Below are 23,827 nucleotides of genomic sequence, written 5' to 3'. Positions count from 1 at the left end.
CCTATCTGTTTTGACCTAAGGTTGTATGTTTCCTGAGGATCCTGTTGCAAGGCCTTACTTCTTTCTTCATGTAGTTATCCTTGTGACAGTGCCTAGAGGGCTCCCATCTCCTTTCTTCTGATTCTGTTTTCCGGTTCCTCTTCTGCCCTAATTCCCAGTGACCCAATTCCAAAATACTGCTCTCTAGTTGTCCAAACTGTTCCATCTTTAGTTTTATACTCTTTCAAGGATTCTACTTGAGATTCTCATTTCCTAAGGACTCTTGATATCATCTGAGTGTTTCTTGAAGGAAGATACTCTAAGAAATGAATGGCTGATTCTGTTAATTGGGGAACAGTTCCCTTTCCAAAGAGAAGCATATTGAATCTCTAAATTGTTGGAATGCACCATAGGGGTCAGAAATTAAACAAAAAATTTCCAAACTTTTTGGCAAAGATGACAGTGGCTTTTGAGTCCTTTAAGATTTAAGAGCTCTCATCTCTACTCTGTTAACTAGATGAGAGGGCAGATACCCTATGGATTGATTTTTCTCTCTAGCATAATGGGCCTCTGTGCTGAGGGCTTGAGAGCCTCTCCTGTTTAATGTGCTGCAATTGCCAATGCTCAAGTTACAGTTAAAGTAGTACAATTTGGGTAGCTCAGAATCATAAAACAGTGAAAATAGGACTAGAGACAATATGTAGACACAACAATCTTAAATACATCTCACAAATTCAGCAAGAGTGATACTAAAGGCTTAATTTTAGATAAATTTCTGAATTTCCTAGTCAATAATTTACCCAATATGAATAAAATTGAGAGGAACCTAGAAAAATCAACATAATGTTTCAACTGTGTGTATGGATTGAGATAGTTTTTCCTCCAAAATAGTAGTTCTTTACAGCCACAAACAGGTCCTTCCTATGTAAATGAAACTCCTGCAGTGCTTGGGACTACCCAGTATTGGCTTTGATGAGGTGTATGGGAATTTCAGAGGCAAAGCTTTTCCTTCTGGTGTCAGCTCTCTCATGCAATTTACATGTGATGCCACCAGGTGGTGATACAGAGGGATAGCAAGATTGGACCGGAAGTAGACTGATCAGCATCCGTCATAACGGCTTTTTGTTTAAGAGCTTTCTTTGGATTAAAATTAGTAAAATCTTAAATAAGTAAACACTGGAAGGAAAGCATTATTTAGTGAAAGTGCCCAAGAATGAGGAAGTCTGACATTTCCATTTGAACTCGTCCATTTAATGGTTGTAAATGTGTATATCTGTTTCCCTATTTATGGGTAAAATGCTGGTACTGGATTATATAATCCTTGAAGTTCTTGTTTTGAAATGAACATGTATAATTGTAATTATTAAAGCAGTCTATTAATGCTATTCACAATAGCAAAAACAGAGACTCAACCTACATGCCCATTAATGGTAGACTGGATAAAGAAAATGTGGTATATGTATGCCATGGAATATGATGCAGCCATAAAAAAGAATGAGATCATGTCCTTTGCAGAAACATGGATGGAGCTGGAGGCCATTATCCTTAGCAAACTAACGCAGGAATGGAAAACCAAATACCAGATGCTCTTGCTTATAAGTGGGAGCTAAATGAAGAGAAGGCATAGACACATAGAGGGGAACAATACACACTGGGCCCTGTTGAAGGGTGGAGGGTGGGAGTAGGGAGAAGATCAAGAAAAATAACTAGTGGGAATTAGGCTTAATACCTGGGGGATAAAATAATCCATAAAACAAGCCCCGATGTCACAAATTTATATAAGAAACCTGCACTTGTACCCCTGAACTTAAAAATAAAAGTTAAATTTAAAAAAGTAAAATGAATTGAAAATGCCTCTGTGAACAAAGATGATGGTTTGCAAACTCCTCAGTGATATGAAGAAGCCTACTAGATATAATTGAGGTCTGTAAAAATCACCCTTTGTTTTCTTTTGTAACATTAAATATAATTAAGACCAAAAAATAAAGCAGCCTACAGCAAAATTAGGACAAAGGAATAAAAAAAATCACACAAACATAAATCTATAGTTCATTAACAACTGTCTTACTTCACTTTGCAACCAGGCTAACGCCTATTTGTGTGTGTGTGTGTGTGTGTGTGTGTGTGTGTGTATGTAGTGAGGGGAGAAGGAGAATGGGGAATGAAAACTGGCTTCTCAGTTAGTCTTCCTTACCTTTTACCTGGCTTAGGCAAGTGAGAAATCTTTCACACATTGTTCTATGGGGACTCTCTCTCTCCTTCTTTCTTTCTTGACAGAGTTTCACTCTTGTTGCTCAGGCTGGAGTGCAATGGCGCGATCTTGGTTCATGGCAACCTTCGCCTCCCAGGTTCAAGCGATTCTCCTGCCTCAGCCTTCCGGAGTAGCTCGGATTACAGGCGCATGCTACCATGCTCTATAGGGCCTTTTCTTTAAGACCTTGCTTTCCTGCTAACTCTAGTTTTCTTTATGCTGTATCTAGAGGTCTTAGATCTCCCAGGTATTTTTAAATCAGAGTTTGTGGAATTTTTGACTCTAACTTGAATTTTTAATGCTTAGTGATTTTGTTAGTCTGTCTTTCACTATTTCTTTTCCTAAAAAGAGCCTGAACTCCCTCTGTTTAGATTATTTATATAAACACTTAGCGAAATTTTGTCCAGTAAATGTCTCTGTAGGCTTTAGAATCAACTCTATCTTATCAGAATTAGGTTAAGTCACAGTTGACTTAACCTAAGCTGGGGAACCCCTAGGGATTCCCCAGAAACATTAGGGATCTGTAAGGTCAAAGCTATTTTCATAATAACACTAAAATGTTATCTGTCTTTTCTACTCTGTTGACATTTGCAGTGATGGTATAAAAGCAATCATGGGTAAAACTGCTGGTACTCTAACGTGATTTGAGGCAGTGGCACCAAACTGTACTAGTAGTGGCCCAAATTTCACTGCTACACGCACATTTTTTTAAAAAAAAACCCAGTTTCACTGAAGAATGTCCTTCATAAAGCAGAAAAAAAAATATTTACATTAAATGTCTACTCTTGGGTATGTGTCTTACTGTGTGACAAATGGGAACACGCAAAGCCTTCTGCTACCAACTTAGTAGTTGTCTTGAGGAAAAACATTTGTACAATAATTTGAATTGTGAGCTAAACTAGCGGCCTTAAAAAAAAAACCACTATTTTTTACATGAACAACTGACAAGCTAGGGTGATTCAGACTTCAGTATTTGGTAGACATTTTCTCAAAAATCAATGATGTGAGTTTGTCACTTCAAGAACACAACTGACAATATTTGTTGCTAATGATAAAATTTGAGCTTTCAAGCAAAAATTTGAATTTTGGGCCATCTTGAGCTTGACAGTTTTATGTCACCTAAAGACTTCCGAAAAGATTGGTGATGAAGTTACTAAATTTGATTTTCAGATATAATATAATGTGTCAACATTTGGAAGGTCTGCATGATTTGTTATTTTCCAGTTACTTATATTTTCCAAGTAACCTATTCATTGACATTATAAAATCATACCTGAGTAAAAGATTGATTCAACGTTTAGGATAGACCAATGGATTTTAATGTAACAGAGTACAAAAAGTTCATTGATTGATATGGTTTCATATTCACCTTGCCGCTGACCTTTAAGAAACTGCTATTTATTGACTTTTGGTATAATAGTGAAGAATATCCACAATTACCTGAAGAGGCTGTTAAAATATTCCTCCTTTTTCAGATTACATATCTGTGTGAGGCCAGATTTTCTTCATGTACTTTAACTAAAATAACATATCACAACAGATTGAATGCAGAAGCAGCTATAAGAAAGCATTTGACTTCTATTAAACCAGATGTTAAAAAGATATGTGAAAATGTAAAAGAATTACACTTATCTTACTATTTTTTTTGTCTTGGAAATTGTATTTTTTTTTCACAAAATGTTAATAAATAACATGTATGTTGTTATTTTTAAAATAAATTATTAAATACTTAAGGTCTTATCAGTTTTGATTTTTAACATGATTAATGTTAATAGATAACCTACATAAAAACATAAACCAAAGCTCTTTGAAGTCCTTGATAATTTTTAAGAGTATAACAGGGTACTGAGATAAAAATGTTTGAGAACTGCTCTTCTGTGGTATTAGTAGAACAGTCCTGAGCATCGTCCTACTATAAGATGGATTTTATTTAAAATTTTGTTTTCATAGTGTACTGATGCCTGTAAAAATTTAGAAAATAACCCTCCTTTCACCGGACAACTCCCTCCTGAGATGTCTATCACCCTCTTTTTTTTGACTAAGCTCTAGCTGTAAAAGTGGGCTCATGGTGGTCGTCTGTATCATCCCTTGGCCTCCCATCCAAGTGGAAAGAGGCAGCTGCATTTTATAAGACACTAAGCAGGTGAAATGGGGCTGTGAAAGATCAAATTTCTTACACGTATCCGTGGCAGATGAAAAGTTCAATACATGATAGTGAACAGCTGACAAGAGCAATTGTTTTCAGGCAGGAAAAGAGAACTTATTTCTGGGGATTTTTTCAATAAGTCTGGCAACAGCTGGGCAATGATTTAAACCTCCTAGGATTCCGACTTTAAGCTTAAAAATACATTTGCATATGCCAGCATTAGGAATGGAATCCCAAACGGCTGCCAACTTAGACAACCGAAAGGAAATAGAGATCTATATTGTTCAAAAGCTAAGCCTTGGGAGGTGCTGTTACTCAGCAGCTGTGTAAACAGAACTAAACCCTTTGCATCTCCTCTGCTAGACACTTGGTTCTAAATAGGACCAAACTATACCGTGATGATATGCGCAGAAATAAAAATGAAGGTGATAGAGCTCATTGTTGGGTTCAAGAAAAGCTGGACATTTTCCTTTCTCTATGGCTATGTGCGGACATAAGAAATGTAAAGGAGATGTAGGGGAACCTGGCAAGGCAAGGGAAGATGTGAAATTGATTTTAGTTTTATTTCCTCCCTCCTCAGTAGCCACATTTCTTTCTCTCATGTTTTCCTCCCTCCCTCCTCTCCCCATTTTTTCCTCTATTGAAACTGAGGGGCCGGGTGTGCTGGCTCACGCTTATAACCCCAGCAAAGGCCCAGGCAGGAGGATCACCTGAGGTCAGGAGTTCAAGACCAGCCTGGCCAACATGGCAAAACCCCATCTCTATCAAAAAATACAAAAATTAGCCGGGCCCAGTAGCATGCACCTGTAGTCCCAGTTACTCGGGAGGCTGACGCAGGAGAATCGCTTGAACCCAGGAGGTGGAGGTTACAGTGAGCCGAGATCGGGCCGCTGCACTGCAGCCTGGGTGACAGAGCAAGACTCTGTCCTAGAAAAAAAAAAGAAACTTAGGACCGTACCATGAGCCATTTGTATAATGGAACAGCAGGAGAGACCTTCCCTGTAACTAACTTCCTAACTAGAGAAGAAACCATGTCTTCATATACTAACCCCTCCTCTGGGGGAAGTAGATAAGGTACAGGGGATGCCTGCTGGGGACAGCTTGATATGTAATTCTTATGTTCAAAAGAAAAAATTGAGTTTTTTTTTTTTTTACTGTTTAGCTAAATGACTACACTTAATTTTTTTAAAAGTTTTTTTTTTTTTTTTTTGAGTAACATCCCTTTTCCCACATGCCTTCCATTTTATAACCCATTTAGATAGAGAAGCTCCTACTACTTGCTCTGAAGTGTTTTAGAATGGCTAGGAACACAGATAGGATTTCCTTACTTTAAATGTATTGCTATTAAATCAGTAATGTCCCATGTCTTTCATTAATTCTCACGGTAACACTTTTTAAATGATTGCAGTGAACTTTGAGTGATGACACGGTTATTGAATTAGGGTGCAATTGGTAATGTGGGCAAGAGTGGGCAGGGTAAACTAATGGTAATAATAATAGAAAAGGAAGAGGAGAAGGAGGAGAAGGAGAAACAACTTTTCTTGGGTGTTTAGTATTTGCCAGGCATAATGTTTAGCTCTTTACTTATATTGACTCATTTGTTTGGATCAGAAGAATGACAGCTTACTAGATCAGAGATGCGCTGAAGCCAAAGTGATCAAAACAGACATTTGGGAGGATGAGTGGAGACGAGCTGTAGTGACAACACTAAGCAGAGGATAAAGGGTGAATCAAAGAACAAAAGGGAAATCAGTAGTAGGGAGCTGAAATTTGAAAAAAAGCTAGCAGGCTCTAGGGATTTGTGTATGGAGTCTAGGGTAAATGTAGTAGCTGATTTGAACTTTGAGACGTCTGTTCTGGTGTGAATATAACTTGGCTTGACAAAGAAAGACAAGGGGTGAAATGGGGATTGTGTTCAGTGATAGTAAAGTTGGAGGGTTTGCAGAACAAGGGCTGTGATGTGGGGGTGGAGGGAGATAAGACGTGAATTTGGCAACGAAGGTGGGTGAAAGTGAGTGAGGAAGGGGAGATGCCACCGATGGAGAAAGAGTTCTGAATATGGGACTCTGCTCCGAGGATGCTGAGCAGGAGGTGCAAAAGTGCAACTGATTGCAGTGGATGGGGCTGGGGAGAGACTGAGCTGTGATTGCTCCTAAGTCTGGGTGGAGTCAAGCCAAGAGTTGGCTGGTGTGTGGTAGAACATGCAGATGATCAGACAGGGAGGAGCCCTATACCCAGAGGTGGGTTTCATTTACCCACTTGATCCCTTGCCATTTGTAAATGAGAGACCAGCTTTTTATGTGTATGAAGTAAATGAGCAATAATTAGCAGCAGGTAGCTTTGACTCTTATTTTCTTAGACTGAGCGCATCAGAATTGCCTTGGCAATAACCTGCATTAGCCACAGGAATCTGTATAACTCATGTCCCTCATGCTTTGCACCTTGATTTGCTTTCTTTGATACGCAGGGAGATTTAGTGGGTCACACTAGCAAGCCCCCCACGAAATCCTGTGGAGTTCAGTGCTGACACTGCATTTAATGCTACTATTTAAGCCATTTTACTATGTGTAAAGGCTCGTTCATTCACTATAATGTGTACTTTCCAAACCCTTTATGAGGCATTCTCTTGAGATTCCTTATTCTCCTAGGGGTTGATGTTAAGCATCTATTTTGGAATAGATCAAAAAATCAATAAATGGAAGGTCCTTTACAGTTGTGTCTTCTAACATTGTAACCTACTGCATTTAAAGACTTACGTTATTTGGATCACCACTACCTAATATAATCTTTTTTTTTTAAGTTCCCTCAATGTTTTTGTTGTTTATTTTTAAAATATTTACTCTCTGGCTGGGAATTCCAACTTATATAATCAACATTGTAAGACATACTTTTTATTTGCAAGAAAGCCTTTGCACTTTGGAGAAATTTTCTGAGAATACATTTTACTTCCCTTTTGTGATTGAAATTCTTTGCAAGAAAATCATAACAAATACAAGACTTTCTTATATTATGGTTTGCTCCTTAATGACCATAAATATTGCTGAAGTTACACCAGACAGTTTTGATGATTTGGAAAAAAGGTAAATAAATGTTGGGGAAAGGTCAAGTAAAAGCTGGGGAAATGTGGAGGAGGGGAAAACTCACATTTTCTAAGAAGATTCTCCTGGCTGCTTTCAGCTTAGAATGAAACAGTTATTGCTTTAACAGTGATTTTTCTGATCATACATTTCATTTTTGACTGCCAAAAAATTTCCAGCACACTAGTTAGATGGACCCTCATTGGTCAAGGGTGTTTATAACTTCTCAGATGACTTCTGGAATTCCCGCCAGGAATTTTACCCATTGGTGTTGAAAATTATTGGCAACCTGTATTTCAGTGATAAACTTCACTTTTGTGAAGTTCTGCGACTTCTCTTGGAAATAAAAAGATCAGAAGATCTAACTTCATGGGTCTGTGTCCCTCCTTGTGGACCCTCAGTCAGACCTGCTGGAGCTACCTCCTGTGGACAGGGCATTTCCTCTCTGGCTGGCCCTCAGTCACGGCTCTGCTTGCTCAATTACTCCCTTGGCTCTGTTAAGACTTTGAATTGCATCTCCTGTTTCAACAGCCCTTTGTAGGGGGATGACTCCAAACTCTATTCCTCAACTTCAGTCCCCTATCCTACTTCTCCCCCCATCTGTAGTGTTGTATTTGTGCATTCTGCCCAGAAGTCCCACTGATACCTAAATTATGACATACATGCTGCAAGGTTTTTTCACCATTTTCCTCTTTGCCTTTTCTTCCTAATTTCACTGCCATCCCCTTTGTCCTCTCAAAGTCAAATTGTTACTGGACCTTCCTCTTTTGCTTCCATATTTAAAGGCTACTAAGAGTTCCTTGGTCCCTCTTGGCTGTGCTCTTCCTAGTGCACATTCTCTACTTCTGTCTCCACATTCGCCTACCATCCCCGTACAGGTACAGTTGAATCAGAGAGAAGTTGGCATTAGTTTCCCAGCAGCTTGCCTTATTTCTAGTTTTTGCTCCAGTCTGTTATACAGGCAGGGACAAGAATAGGCTTAAGCAAATTCCATTTTTATTTTGTCACTTTTCTTTTCAAAAATCTGCTACGATTTCCCATCACCCATTACACCAAATAGAAGTCAATTTTCTGTTTTGTCCAGGCTTTCCAGGTTGCCTCAACATATCCATTCTTATCAATTAAACTTTTTTTTTCTTTTTTCTCTTTTAAAACAGAGTCTCACTCTGCCACCCAGGCTAGAGTGCAGTGCATGATTATAACTCACGGTAAACGTGAACTCTTGGCCTCAAGCTGTCCTCCCGCCTCAGCCTCCCAAAGCACTGGGGTTACAGGTATGAACCACCACACCTGGCCTCAACTTTCAGTTTCTTGACTTGAATTTATCCACATCTCTTGCACTGTCAGTTCCCTCTTTGACAGGTCTTCGCACATCCAAATATGCCCTTCTGTTGCTAGTTTCTGACCTCATTCAATACCCAGTCCCAATTTTACCTATTCCTCAATGCTTCCCCTGGCATACTCCACCAAACCTTGATTATCATTTTGCTCTGTATTCCTCTGAACTTGTACACTGGGGATCACAAACATGTAGTAGGTCAGAGCACGGGCAAGCTTGAATTTAGGTTCTGCCATCTATTGGCTAGGCAGTCTCAGTTCTTGCTGAACCTCCTTTGTCTTAATTATGAAAAGGAATTAATAATAATATTGGTATACTTGGATTGGTATGATTGCATGTGATAATGAATATCAAAGGCCTGGCACTGAGTAATCAATAAGCCAATATCTCAGAGAACATCTCCATCCGCACTGCATGTCCACAAATTTGAGCTATATGCTCTTTGAAGGAGAGAATCTGGTTTTGCTTATCTTTGTAGCCCTATTCATTATAAATTGCCTAGCACAGATTAAATACAGCAAATATTTATTGAAAAATGAAGAGTATGATCATGAATGGCAGAGATTGGTTATTGCAATCATTCTGATTATTTCACAAATCTCTGCTGTCACACTGTGAGCAGAAATGTGTCTAGTAGAAACACAGTGTATTTCCCAACTTGTGTATTTGTCCAAAAGTGTGTCCTAGAGTGACTGCAGATTCATGATTACCTTCTGGGGACAACGACAAAAAAGATGAGAATTTTTCATTGTTCTGTATTCTTTGGTATTTTTTTTTTGCCTTCCATTGCTCTGTCATCTACTTCAAGATACATTATATATTTATCCTAGTTGCATACAAATAGTATGCGAATGAATACTCATGACATTTATGGTTAGTCATTTTTCCCCATTATTTTAGAAATTTGGGCGAAGGCGGCTCTTCATTTCTCAAGGTTTCCATTTTGTTAGTTTTCAGTTGGGAGCACAAAAGACTCAAATATATAATCATTGATAATTAGTAAGAGTCTTCTTCAAACTGATTTTATTTAAAAATGTTACTGGCACCATCACTACCAGCATCGTCACCATGATTAACATTAAAATTAAATCTTGTTTGGATAAATTTTCCCAAGAACTTGCCATAGTGTTATCTCCCATTTCATGTGCTCACAAACACCCTTTGCTTTGGAAAGTGAAAGTGCCAGAATAAGCAATATTACATTCAGAATGCAAATGAAAGTTTTATAGAAATAGGGTTGTGTTGGAGATGAAATTAACTGTGACACTTCAGGAGTTTTACAGAGAAAGAAGATTAACATGTTAGGTCTTCAGCGGCTGTCTTCCCTGATGCAAATAATGTTAGGCAAAATGAAATCTCCGTGCGTCCGAGCTCAGTGGAGGAATGCTTATTGAGTCCGTAGAAATTTGAGCAGGGTATGTCTCTAAGGGTTTATGAAAGCCTATTTTCTTTTCTCAGTGTAGGGATGAATTGCTCCATTATCATCTAAATTGGAAGTCATGATGATGGTTCTTTTTTGATTCTCTTATTTATTTTTGTTTATTTGTTAAGAAACTTGTATAGAAAATGTGTTGCTTATCTGGAAGTTGCGATTCTTGCTTAGGCCAGATAATAACCTTGTATTTCTTCAGATATTTATATATATATACCTAAAAGGGAAATATTTTATATCCTTAAACCAGATCTAACTTAATTCGTTTCTTTCACATAGGCTAAATAATACAACCTCTTGTTGATCATCCAAAAGTCAAATTTTTAAGTTGCATTTTCTTTCAAATGATTTTTGCAATGATATACAGAAAAGTTATTTATATATATGTTCACTTCTTTTTTTTCTCTTTCTCCAAGGAAACCAACATGTCTGACAAAAGTGACTTAAAAGCTGAGCTGGAGCGCAAAAAGCAGCGCTTAGCACAGATAAGAGAAGAGAAGAAACGGAAGGAAGAGGAGAGGAAAAAGAAAGAGGTAAATCCTGGGTGTTGGGGTGTTGTGGGGAAAAAGGAAAATCACTTGATTCTGAGGGGCTGGTCGAATGGATAAATAGGACTCCCTAAAAGAATCCTTTCATGATATCTGAATAAAATGATTATCTCCCTATTCCGCATGGTAAAGCTGTTGCCCTCTGCTATGTGCTGGTCAGCCATCACCTAAATGGGGGATAACATTTGGTCCAGAGGCTCCAGAGGCCTGCAGACTCCAGGCTTATCACGGACTTGAACAGAACTCTAAGGGTGGTCTGTGATCTTGTTATTGTTAGAAACTTCTTAACCTTTCTGTGCGTCAGTTTCCTATTTTTAATATGAGAACAATAATGCATTTATTTTGTAGGGTTGCACTTAGCAGTACCTAGAATATAGTTAGTACTTAATAAGTGTTAGTTTTAAGAAAAGGGTTTTTTGAAATATCTACCAGCAGGAACATTTTAGGAGAAAATTAGAAAACTATGCCAATGGATTTCTATTGTTTCCAAAGTGGTATACATTTTTTTTTATGATAAATAAGCATCTTAGGTTTGGTAGAGGGGAGGCTGTTCTTCTCTTAGTGAGAAGGTAGTTAGAATAGCACAGTACAAAGAATTATTACATGTTAGATCTGGCTGAAATTTTAGAGACTTTCCATTGAGGCCCCTCTTTATGCCAACAAAGCAGCAGAGACCCAGAGGTAAAATGTAGCTTTTCTGCTTTCTAGACCTAGAATCTTGGATTCTATAATCCCAATTCAATGCCTTGTTGTCATATCATGTTTTCTTCCACTATGTGAATCAAACAAATAATTTATTTTTAGTTCCCTAATTTGTTGTGGCAGTGTAGGAATAGCCCACATCTTATACAAAAACCAAATACCAAAGATATTTTTGAATAGCTTTCTAAGAAAACTTCGTGTGGTATGATATGCTTTTGTGTATAGAAACCAGAGCTGCTTCCCTATGCGGTTCTTCTGTAAGGAAAAAGAAAATTTATTTTGATGCCTTACAATATAAATAAGTGTTGTTTCATATTACAAGGCTGAGAGACCAAGGTAATAGATTTATAACAATTATTATTTTCCAACAAAGTAAAAGATAATTGCAGTTGCATTTTAGCCTTCTGTCATCTCTCATCTCTCTATACCATTACGTGTTGATTGATGTGATCATTTATTTGTCCTTGACATCACATATAATGTTTTTTCCCTTTGAGATCTTTGCTGTTACATATGCAGTCTTTGAGTGAAGTAGAGGTGAGAATTGACAAGGAATGGCTATTCATTTCCATGCAAAGCCAAAAAAAGCATTAAGTTATTATATTTCCTTTCCCTCAAATGTCAACACTTACTGTAGTTTTAAAGCACCTGTTATCCTTTACTAATAACCAGTCTCCTTTTAAACTGACATTCTAATATCCAACTTGAATGTCATAAAATTACCACTAAACGTGATGTGATATGGGAAATTTGGTTCCAAATTATGCTGTCTGCTTCATCTTTTTCATTTTACACATTTTGGGGAAATTACGGGCAAACTAGACTGATGGAAGCAGGCTCCCCTTTTGATTCTACAGCCAAGCACTTTTGCCTGGTGAGGATTTAGCTGGTTTCACAGCAAGAAGAGCCCTGGGAGGTTGGAGGCTGCAGGTAGTGGAGGGTGTGGAACACCTGGACTCTAGACATTCCTGGCTGCTGCCTTGTTCTGGAATTGACACCATATGAAGTTCTAGTTTCCTCATTTCTTTTTTTTTTTTTTTTTTTTTTTTTTTTGAGACAGAGTCTCGCTCTGTCGCCCAGGCTGGAGTTCAGTGGCGCGATCTCGGCTCACTGCAAGCTCCGGAAACTGACTTGGTGATTGAAGCTTGTGATAGCTGAACTGTGCTCTACAGAGTCAGATGGCAATACAGAGTCCGAGTCTTCCATCCTCAAAGTTTCTTATTTGAGTGATCTGAAGCAGGGTCAGATTTTGGGATCTGTTGGACCACATCATCTGTAATGTCTCTCCTGGCTTGAAATCTTCTCCCTTCACACCCATCTCCCCTCAAAGAGGCCTTTCCTTGGTTCTGTCCATGCACTCTCTGCAACTGTGCTGACTTAGTTTGTTCTGAGCAGCCCAGGCTGTAAGACAGAAGACAGTAAACACAGTGATTATGCACAGGGGCTTTTGAGTTGAACATGGCTGGGAAGCCTGGATCTGCCCTTCACAGAATGGCCCTGAGTGGGTATGGGTCCTCTCTGAACCCGTTTCCTCTTCTGTAAAATGGAGAAAGGAATGATGTCTTCCTCACAGATTCAAGAGGATTCGAGAAGATCCCAGAGCAGTAAAAGACAGCTGTCATTCTGCTTCTGAGATCAGCTATCAGAGTAGATGAATGGGGCTTCATAGAATGGTCACATACATTTTTAGGATCTCTGCTGGTGAGGCCATTTTATAAAAGTGCCCCATTGTTGGAAAGGTCTTAAAATTCAAGGCCCCCAGTTTCATGGGATTGGAGCATTTTGTGGCTGAAAGGAATCTGGAAGTAATCTATTCTGATCCTTTCTCACATGGGGAAGCTGGGCTTCAGAGGTCTAAGCCTTAGAGCCAGGCCCCCTTTATCTCCAATCACATGAAGGAGTCTGGAGTTAAAAAGGGGCTACCTCTAAGGCTCATCCAGCCAGTTTTCCAGATCAGAAACCTGAAGTCATCCTTTCACCACCCCCTACCCCAATTTGCAGTGATCGTGAAGTCTGGACAGGCATAAAGGGACTCTCTTTTGGCCTCCATTTTGTTTCTCCCTAAAATCCACATTCCAGTCAGATGCAGCTGCTTACATATACCCTGATGGACTACATTCTTTCTTGACAGAGAGCTTAAGATGTTCTCTTTCCTCTGCTTTCACTGATCTCCTACTTCTTCCTATCATCCTTTGCCTGGCTGTTAACTTTACCTGGCTGTCCTTCACCTGGCTGTTAACTGCATGTCTTTCCGTTCTCCTCTCAAATGTCACTTTCTCCAGAAAGCTGCCTCTGATACCTTTCTTTACCCATAACTAGGTTAGTTCTGCATCCTATCGTTGACATTATCAAAACATTTAGTACAAGGTATTATATTTTCCCCTTCACTTGTCTATTTCTCTTAATAGATTGCAAGCTTTCAAGGTCAGGGCTATATGCTTTTGTTGTTGTTGTTGTTGTTGTTGTTGTTTGTTTTTCAATCATTGAGTCAATGTCTAATATAGGTTTTACCATATGGTAGGCATTCAAAAAGAAGTTATAAAATGAATGAATGAATGAGTGAATAAACGAACATATGAACTAGTCAGGGCAGGTTTGAGAGGCACATCCCAGACATCCTTTCCAAGCATCTGGTGTTCTATTCTGCAAATTTCTTTGGAAACTTCAGATCCTGAATCCATGGGATATCGACTGGCCACTGTCACTGACTCCCGAGTTTAAGATTTTCTAGTTTTGTGTTGTTTATAGAGAATCAGAAATAGCTTTAAATAGCCTTGATTTTTATAAACTTTCTTTAGGCTTATATTTTAAATAAAACAAATAAATTTAACATTAAAAAGAAAAGAAATGCTCTTTAATACTAAACTGAGTGCCCTTTTTTGCCATGAATATGAAAGTTAGTGTGAATTAGGACCACCCAAGTTGAAAACTGTGTCCATGTTGTGTAAAATTACCACCCTTTGCTCTTTTGGATGTCAACTGCTTTCTTGGCTGTGATATTATGGATGAAATCTGATTTTAAAATAAATATAGTGGCCACCATTTAAGACACTGGCCCAATTTCATGAAAAATTGGCTTTAATGCAATGAGGTGAGCTCAGTGGGGGCCACCCTGAAGTTTCATCCTGTCCTTGGCTTTCTGCCGAATTGCTGCAAGGTAGAATGGCCAGGGCTTTCCTGGCCTGTTCTCACATGTTTCTCTAATAAATGTGGAAATGTCTTTGGGAAAGTGATTGACAATTCTCAGCTGACAAATTTTTCTTTCTTCAATTATCCTCTCTGGGTTTCAGCTGTGATTACTCTCCACAAACAGAAATATCACTTGCTGAGAAAGGCACCTTGAAGATTTTTAATTACTAATACTGCAAAATCACTCCTTGTTGAATCATTAAAACATAGTAGGATTCTGTAGTAGATACAAATCCTCACTCTGCAACGTCTTTTTTCTCTTCTTAGTTCTGTCTTTGCCTCTGTTGTATACATAAACTTTGGGACTTGTTTCAGTAGTTTAAATGTTAAAATTGGAAAAGAACATGAACTTTGATATCTTCACTGATAAGAGATTAAACTGCCATTTCATAATTTTGGGTTATGCAGAGTGTCTGAAATACTCTAAGACTCTTATAAGCCCTTATTGGCCTTCAAGTGGTAGTTTTCCCTCTAATGACAACTAGACTTCAAAAATATGAGTGCTTTAGCTCAAAGTTAATAATAACAGAATTGTTGAGCGCAGAGACATGTGCAAAGATGCACTTAGTTTATAATCAGTGTGTAGGTTACCCTCTGGGAGTAAGTCAAAAGTTGCATAAACTCTTTCTGTTTATAGATACTACAATGTAGCTAATGCTTCACTTGCTTTGAAATGTATTCTACATGCCCAAAGAAAGTAAGTACTTGTTAGCATACCCAACTTACCTTGGGGAAGAAGGTATGTCTCATAATGAAATGTTTTTTGACAGGCTTTAAGACAGCCTCACTCCTGTAAGCTCACAAAGCTTTGTTGTGAGGTAGTTACACATCAACATGATGTTATCATGTTTCAGATGTGGGGCAGATAACTTAAGAAATAACTGTATTATGAAAGAGAGAAGAGACTTGGAATTTTTAAATTTCCCCTAGAATCCCACCACAGATCTTGTTTACCTGCATTTTAATTTGTCATTAATCTGTAAAAACACCAACTGGGCATAGGATCTGACATTAAGAGGCCAGTATGAAAAACATAATGTGTTTTTAGACAGAAATTATGAAAGGAATTTCTTGTAAATGACTTGTTTTACTATATTTTCTACATGATAATTTTCTTCTTCCAGTTAGTATATATAATGGAATCCTGTGAAAAGTAGAATAAAATACCAAGACATATCAATATTGATCACATGCCTTAATACAGATTTTAGCCCAGTTTATTTTAAACCATGGCAAACTTGTCTTAGCAATACAAGTAGTGTGTTTTCTAGTTAAAAATTTTCATAAATAGTTTACTTTTCAGCAAGATCCCAACAATACCTGGTTTGCACAGTCCCAAACATGGGGCCTGAATATTACAAACACACAGTCATCAATAACTGATATCCCAGAAGGGACAAGGAAGTCTAAAAAAACAGACAGAATTTTTTTTTTTTATATTATATCCCCAGCCAGAAATACTTTGCCTTGATGTTTTCTCTTCCAAAACCTGTGAGAGAAACTTTCATCCCACGTGATAGAAGCAGGAAAAAGCCTTCAACCAAAAGAGAAAGTACTGGGCCAGTAATTATTAAATGGGGCAATTATGGTGTTTATTCATCTTTTATACATGTGATTATATCTATTTAGGGCTTTCGCCTTGTCTTCACTGCCATGCATTTATCATTTTTAGTTTCAGCCAGGAAAAGCATACATTTAGTTATGTTATTAACTTTTCTTACTGACGTCTACTTCTAGGCTGATATGCAGCAGAAGAAAGAACCCGTTCAGGACGACTCTGATCTGGATCGCAAACGACGAGAGACAGAGGCTTTGCTGCAAAGCATTGGTATCTCACCGGAGCCACCTCTAGGTACTTAAAAGTGCTTCCTGTTACTATTCCTCAAAATCAACTTGCGTGGGATATACCATGTCCAATGTTTACTATTCTTTTAAGTCTTTAGCTTTTTTTAATTTTTATTTTTAAAGACATTCTGTGGCTTATGGTTCAGGTTGCATGTGTTTTTGGAATTGAGGGGGCTGGAAGCAGATGGGAGGAAAGGTTGTAGAATTGTCAGTAGTTTGGGGCTTACTGACTGATTAGATGGTCAACCTTCTCCACCGTGTTACTAGTAGATTATTTTATAATTGTTAAATTCAGCATTTTCATTGCTGAATTCCAGTGTCTCTTTGCCAATCTAAATACTGTGGATCTGGTTATGAATTTCATAACTACCACAGGCATAGAGTTAGTCTATGATGAAAATAGAAGGCACAGTGAGAATTTGAAGGAAAACAAAATGGTGGCAGACTAGCAGCCAATTAACAAGTTTAAATTAATTTGACTTTATTGTATTTTGATTTGATTACTAATTGGCATTTTCACTGCAATGCTCCTCCTCTAATTCATTCATTCCTAGTTGATTGTCTGTGACCTCATTTTATCACTAAAGCTTGGATATTGAATTATTGGTTTTCTTTGTGTTGAAGGTAACTTGTGCATATTTTGTTTATTCTGTCACTTACCTATATATCTCTCATGTAATAGTTTTATTTTTCTTTTATCCTTTTGTTTTCCATACATTTAAGATTAATCCTAGGGTGTCTATAAAACTACATTATATCCAATATAGTTAAAAACCCTTTTAGAGGATACATAAAAATAAATACAGTATTCAGGTCTTTTGTTTAGAATACTTTCTTCTGAAGTTAATTCCATAATTTACCTTTATATTAAAATAAATTACCATTTATTTCCATAGTTAGTTAAACTAAGAATAAAAATTATCCCATGTACAACAAAATGGCAAATGTTTATGTCAATGTGAATAAGAAAAAGAACAATATATAATAAGCTTACAAATTATTAAGTATTGCTGGATGTGATTTAATACATACAAAACTAAAACACTATTTAAAAGCATTTTATACTCAATCTCAACTTCTAATAGGTAAAATAGTATGTTCAACAATGCTATAATAAGCCCCAATAAGATTAGATTCTTTTGTTTAATTTCTTTATGTTGTGGAAGATGTAACCTAGGGGATGTTATATTTGACTGATGGACCTTCTTTTCTACTTAGGAGCTGATACACTTTTTTTTCTACTTAGTTGACATCTGATATGAGTTAGACACATTGCAATCAATTATATTTGTGCCTCAAAATAGCCTTTGAAATTATGTTGCAATGTGAACACTGGTTAAACGCACTAATAGTATGTCCTAGTCTCCCCTACCCTATGTAAAGCCAGTTATTAAACTTTAAGAACAAACAGATTAACATCTCTAAACCATGACCAACTTTTGAAGTATCCCTGCATTACTGCCAAGGGACCCTGGCGAGGGCCTGGTTTTCATTTTTCAGCCATCTCTCCAACTTACCCTCTGAGTAAGCTCAGAGGGTAAGTAATCAGTGAATTAATTGTGGGACCACATGAAAATTCCTAGCCTCTCGACAGATCTGCCATTGTGTTATAGGATTTGGGTAAAATAGTTAAGCCCTTTACCCTATTAAGTAAATAAAAGGAAATTGCACATGATTGAAACCAAATGGGAATCTACACTTACATACTGAAGTTTCTTTCTATCCATATGGCTTCTTTGGCATATGTGATATTGAGAACCCATTGAATTGCCTGGCCTGGAGCCATCTTGGCTATTTGGTGCAGCTTCTATCTGAAGGACATTTGGCTTGTATCTGAAGGAAAGGGAAAAAAAATTGCATTGGCTTTAGCTTTTTTCTTTTATTATGCTTGCTGTCAGATTTTCAGCTTGTGCTGACCTTGATCTTTGAACTTGTCTCCTGTCTTCAGAGTGGCAGCTTACTTCTATGCACATGGCAGTGTCTTCTAGAGCTGTTGGAGGCAAGGCAAAACAAGTCCCAAAGACAGTAAACAGTACAATGGGATGCAACTATTAATTAAATGTAAAAATAAAGCAGCCTGGCATTTTTCTTTGTTTTGAAAGAGACTTTTTAATTACCAGGTTCAACATTTACCCTTTCTCTATCTGTCACTTAGGCTCTCGTGGCAAACAGCTTATATTCCACAGAGTACGTTTCTGTCTAAATGCAGACATACAACAGATTTTTCTGACTGTCCTTGACCATTTAAAATTATTCAGAATCACTGATTTAATAACCTTTTAAAGTTTCATAGACACCCTGTTTTATTTTTAATAGGTCACATCTATACTCACAAAATAATGTGAAGAATCAAAATTATCTGGGTGGTTCATGTTAGAGAGATATTTGACTTGAATTATCTGGATAGCTATTTTGATTCTTCATTTTACTTTGTTAGGGTGGACATGGCCTCAGAATCCCTAGGTTAATTCTGTCTAAATCATTTCAAATTTTAATTTCCAAAATATAAAAAATTCACTGGACTTTTTTCCTTTTCTTTCCTTTTTTTTTTTTTTCTTTATCCCATCTCAATGTCTCCTGGCCATACGACCACTTTAATTTGGGCCCATTTGTTTTGATTTATCTGACACTGCTCTTCACCAGTGCAGCCGCTGCATTTTTTAACATGGGATACCTGTTATTTTCATTATTTAGTCCCAACCCCTATGTCTCCCTCCTCGAAATCAGTGAGCACTCCCAGTGAAGCTGGAAGCCAAGACTCAGGCGATCTGGGGCCATTAACAAGGTAAGAATTGTCCCTTTAAAAGGCCATGATGGGTGTCAATTAAAAAAAAAAAAAACAGCAACAACAACACTTAGAATACGGTGAAATGTGCATGTATCTGCATGTGTACTTGGACATTTTATGTTTAAATTTATGGTGGCTTGCCATTTTTAGTGGCATAGCAATGATCTTGAACACTAGAAATGATCAACATATATCATCCTTCTTTGAGTGAGCTAATTTAGCACCATGTGTCTTGCTTAACGAACACAAACATATCTATTACCTTAGGCTTAAAAAAGGCAGGGAGAAGCCTTTTCATTATTTAGTAGATAATTGAATATATATCCAGCTTCTTCTTATCCTACTTGGGTTTTGGTTTCCATGAAAGTCTTTGTGAATAGAATACTGAGATGTTCTAATTCTAAATTTAATTTTTCAAGCGTGTTATTTGCTTAGTAAAGTTGACTAATTTGAAAACTCAGTCACCTAAGTATTTTTATTGTATTATCATTGGTAGTAGTAGTATCAGGATTGGCTGCTTCTGTTTAGTGAGTTCATTGCCAAGTTTGTATTATACTATGTAGACTCACAGATTATGTAACTTCTGAAAGTGGATATAGACATTCTGTAATTTAATCACTGAAGAGGTATCCAAAAGGTAAAGATGTAAAAAGAAGAAAGGAGGAGTTTCATAAATGTAGATGGAGTCACGGTAACTCTCTGAATCCAGCTGTCTTGACCAGTGTTCCCACATGCTGGGGTCCACAGGCAGCAATTTATGTGAGTATGGCAACTGCACCCAATTCTTAAAGGCCAGATTGCCCCCTCATAGCCCAAGCTGGTTGAGCTCACCTGGGATGATGGACCCAATTTTTCCGCATTTTCCAATTTTTCTTGAGAAGCTACAAATTCAGATATTCAGGTGATAATCTCCTGAATGTTAAATGTTAATGACTTTTGTTCCAAGTAGTTATGGGCCAGATTTGGCCTGTGACAATTTATGAACTCTAGCTTTGACTCTTAATTTAAAAAAATTGTAAAATACTTTAATCAAGTTTTAAATAAAAGAGGAAACAATCATCCACAGCACTGCTGTTCTAAGAAGTGAGTCTTTTGGCTTGTCTATATACCTTTCCAGTCCTTGTCTGTGTGCATTTCTTGCCTCCATATGTATCACTGGGGCAAAGATATAAAATTTTGCATTTTTCTCTTTTCACCTAAGGTATTAGCATAAGCATTTTCTTCTGAAAGTGTACTATTTCCACGCAGGCGTAGTTAATTTGGTACCTGAAAATCTGGACATGAAGATAATCTAGCATTGACCTGAGCTGTAGGGTTTTTTTGCTTTTGAAACCAACATGTAAGACTGGAATTGCCTTGTCTATTTCTGCCTGTTGGTGTCCTTCAGACTTGAATATTTTGTTTTTATAGGCCCTTTGGAAACCGGTGGACACTGCTTTCAATTTAAAAGAAAGATAGAGGTTTTTGAGGGCATAAAGCTGGTTTATTTTAGCAAATCGCTTTTGTGATTTGGGGCAGCCCACGTCTTCTCTCATCTTTTGCTTTGAACACTTCAAAAGGTCTTTGGCGGGGGGAAGTAATAGCAACACAGTTGTGTAAGATCTAACATTTATTCAAGAGCTGGCACACTATAATCACATTTCTTAGGGGGGGTCCATTGGCCTATCATTAAGTTAATGTATTTGACCATTTCTGTACCATGATGGTGCGTGTCATCACTGCTTAGCTTCAAGGGTGCAGTTGGCAGCATTCAATTCTATTGCTGACTTCACAGTTGAGGAGCCCTTTTGAAAACTTTCTAAAGAAAGCTGACCTATGCTGTTAGTACTCTGGAGACAACAGCAATTATTTCTTCTCAGAGAATATTACTCTTTATTTCTTTCTCCTTCTTAAGTGATTTTTTTTTAACTTTGTGAATCACTTTGGAAGAGGTGCAGCCTAGTCCTACCCAACACAATAGTACCTTCAATTCTTTATAGGAAAGCTCTTGCAAGACTGAGTAACTAGAATCAATTAGTAAATCTCTTGCAAAGTGCAGGTTTCATAGAAATGCAAGAAAATTTGCATTGAAAAATGCTAGTTTTCAGGAAAACTGAGCACAAAGTTTGCTTGAGGAGAACACATTAGGAATGCCTTAGTAAATTCTGCCCTTGTTTTGAACTTAGGAAAATTCCACACAAATTTATGTTTTTTTCTTTAATAAAATAAATAGGAGGTTAAATTGCAGGAGAATGTTATATTTCAGTTTTTTTAAATTCCACTTTGAATGTCTTTTTATGTAGAAGACACATCTTTGAAAACAATTTATATTAACTTTAACACTTCATAAAACAGGAGACTGGGAAAAGAGTTCAGTTATTCTTAAGAATATAACTCTATGCTCATAAATTTGCCTATTTGTGTGGAATTTGAACTCTTCAAAAAATGGAAAATCTTTCAGAAGATAACAAGAATTAAATTAACACATCTGGCCATAGCTAAAGGCACATATAAATTCTCTCATTCATTTGCCAAAATTTCAAACCAAAGCTAAAATTTTCTTTAGAAAGCCAAAATTAGCAAACATTTCTTATAATCCTTGTAACTAGTTAATCTGCAAATTGGCGTACTCAATGTACTTTATTATAGAGAAGAAGTAAAAATAGTGCTTTAACAAAAATCCCTCTTATTGATTTTTTTTTTTTTAATTTTAAAGAGACCATCTTGCTCCATTGCCCAGGCTGGAGTACAGTAGTGCAATTATAGCTCACTGCAGCCTCAAACTCCTGGGCTCAAGCAATCCTCCTGCCTCGGCCTCCTGAGTAGTTGGGACTACAGCCATGTACCACTATGCACAGCTAATTTTTATTTTTACTTTTTGTAGAGATGGAGTCTCACCATGTTGCCCAGGCTTGTCTGGAACTCCTGGCCTTAAGCAATCCTTTTGCCTTGGCCTCCCAAAGTGCTGGGAATATAGGCATGAGCCACTGCACTCAGCCACCTCTTAATGATTTTTAAGAGCAGTTGAGAAAATTTTAAAAAATGGGTAGAGAGTAGAAATATATAAGTTTTCAGTTATACTAATGATTTAATTTTTAAAATTTCACTTAAAGTGTCACCATTTGTTTTGCAATTTATGCTTCCATCGTTATATCCCATTTCCCATTTACAACTTATATTTTTGGTTTGATCTTCTTTCTCCTGATCAGTTTTGGTAGAATCAATTAATCATTGCTCAGTTAATTATACTGGCAAGCAACATGCTCTTGGATTTTAAGAGCTTGTTGAAAAGGTTAGTTTGAAGGGTTAGTTTTACTTATAAACATAAGTGAAAAAAATCTTTGGTATACTGTATGCAACTGGAATCCAACATATTAAGAGGATACTATGCTATGGCTAATTAGTATTGTTTCAAAAATGCAAGGTTATTTTAGTATAGGAAAATGTCTTACCATATAATTTAGCATACAAAAAGGTCAAAGAAGGAAAAATAATCATTGCAGTATGTACTTAAATTATACTTAAGAAATTTAAACACTTATTCCTATATTTTAAAATGTAGCAAATTAGGAATAGAAAATGTTTTCTCAATATGGTAAAGAATATTTATCTGAAACAGTTTACACTTTTTATACATAAGAGTGAAGCATTAGCACTTTATAGCCCTGAAAAAGGGCTTTTGTTTAGTTGAACATGTCTCTCATCCTCAGAAAGTGGTGAATTCCTTGAAAGTAGGGACTAAGTGATACTCATGTAGTAGGTATTTGATAAATGTTTGTTGAGTGAGGTGTGGTAGCTCAGAACTGTAATACCAGCTACTTGGGAGGCTGAGGCAGGAGGATTGTTTGAGGCTAGGAGTTCAAGATCAGCCTGGGCAACATAGCATCCAAGATTTAAAAAAAATAAGTTTGTAGAATGAACTATATAATTCTGCTTTTTACCAGTGAGGACACTGAGATGTGCAGAGAGAATAAGTAATTTTCTCAAGTTCATACAGAGTGTTGTTTTGCTACAGTGCTAGGTTTTTACCTAGGCAGGTTGATTCAAGTTACCACAACGTATACCTCTGTGCTACATAATCTCTAACAGTAGTTGATATGAGTGATACACAACCTACCCCATAGGGTTATTGTGGGGATTATACAAAGTAATGTTCTATAAAGTACTCAGAAAGGAGTCTGGTGTATACTAACTATATGTGAGTTTTAGCAATTATTATAATTTTTTCATATTTTAATTTGCCATTTTTCTGATGGGAAAAAATCTTTTTAGATCCTCTCATAGAACATGTTGGTGTCATTTTCAATTTTAGTAAGCATTGCCTGTATCTTTATCCAGGTAATTATATAAAACTATTAAATATGACAAGGCAAAGGACAGATTGTAATCCATGCCCCTACAGACCACATTCTGCGTTGCCCACTCCTTACTCACTAACCTTCAGATAGCAACCAGAAGTGAATCGATCTAAGTGAAAATCATTCAGCCAACATTTATTCTTCTCATTCACATGGATGGCTCACAAGGGACTTTGCACTAGGACTTTTCTCAT

At 37.1% G+C, this 23,827-nt stretch overlaps 1 protein-coding gene across 7 annotated transcripts in view; it reads left to right on the top strand.

The window, feature by feature from the left end:
• DYNC1I1 (dynein cytoplasmic 1 intermediate chain 1) overlaps nucleotides 1–23,827 on the top strand; it is a 325,011-nt gene that overhangs the window by 21,537 nt on the left and 279,647 nt on the right. For 3 of the 7 annotated variants that reach the window (XM_055272649.2, XM_055272650.2, XM_055272647.2), the window contains exons 2-4: nucleotides 10,641–10,757; nucleotides 16,401–16,515; nucleotides 19,203–19,293. In XM_055272649.2, coding sequence (XP_055128624.1) covers nucleotides 10,650–10,757; nucleotides 16,401–16,515; nucleotides 19,203–19,293 — 314 coding nt within the window. In that variant the 5' untranslated portion in view covers nucleotides 10,641–10,649. Of the gene's footprint in view, nucleotides 1–8,610; nucleotides 8,728–10,640; nucleotides 10,758–16,400; nucleotides 16,516–19,151; nucleotides 19,294–23,827 lie in introns of all 7 variants that reach the window. The other 4 variants (XM_055272648.2, XM_055272644.2, XM_055272646.2 and 1 more) reach the window with 2 other exon arrangements.

The sequence above is a fragment of the Symphalangus syndactylus genome, chromosome 3 (genome assembly GCF_028878055.3).
Source record: "Symphalangus syndactylus isolate Jambi chromosome 3, NHGRI_mSymSyn1-v2.1_pri, whole genome shotgun sequence".
In the NCBI taxonomy this organism is placed as follows: Eukaryota; Metazoa; Chordata; class Mammalia; order Primates; family Hylobatidae; genus Symphalangus; species Symphalangus syndactylus.
This window is presented reverse-complemented; position numbering and strand designations above follow the sequence as displayed.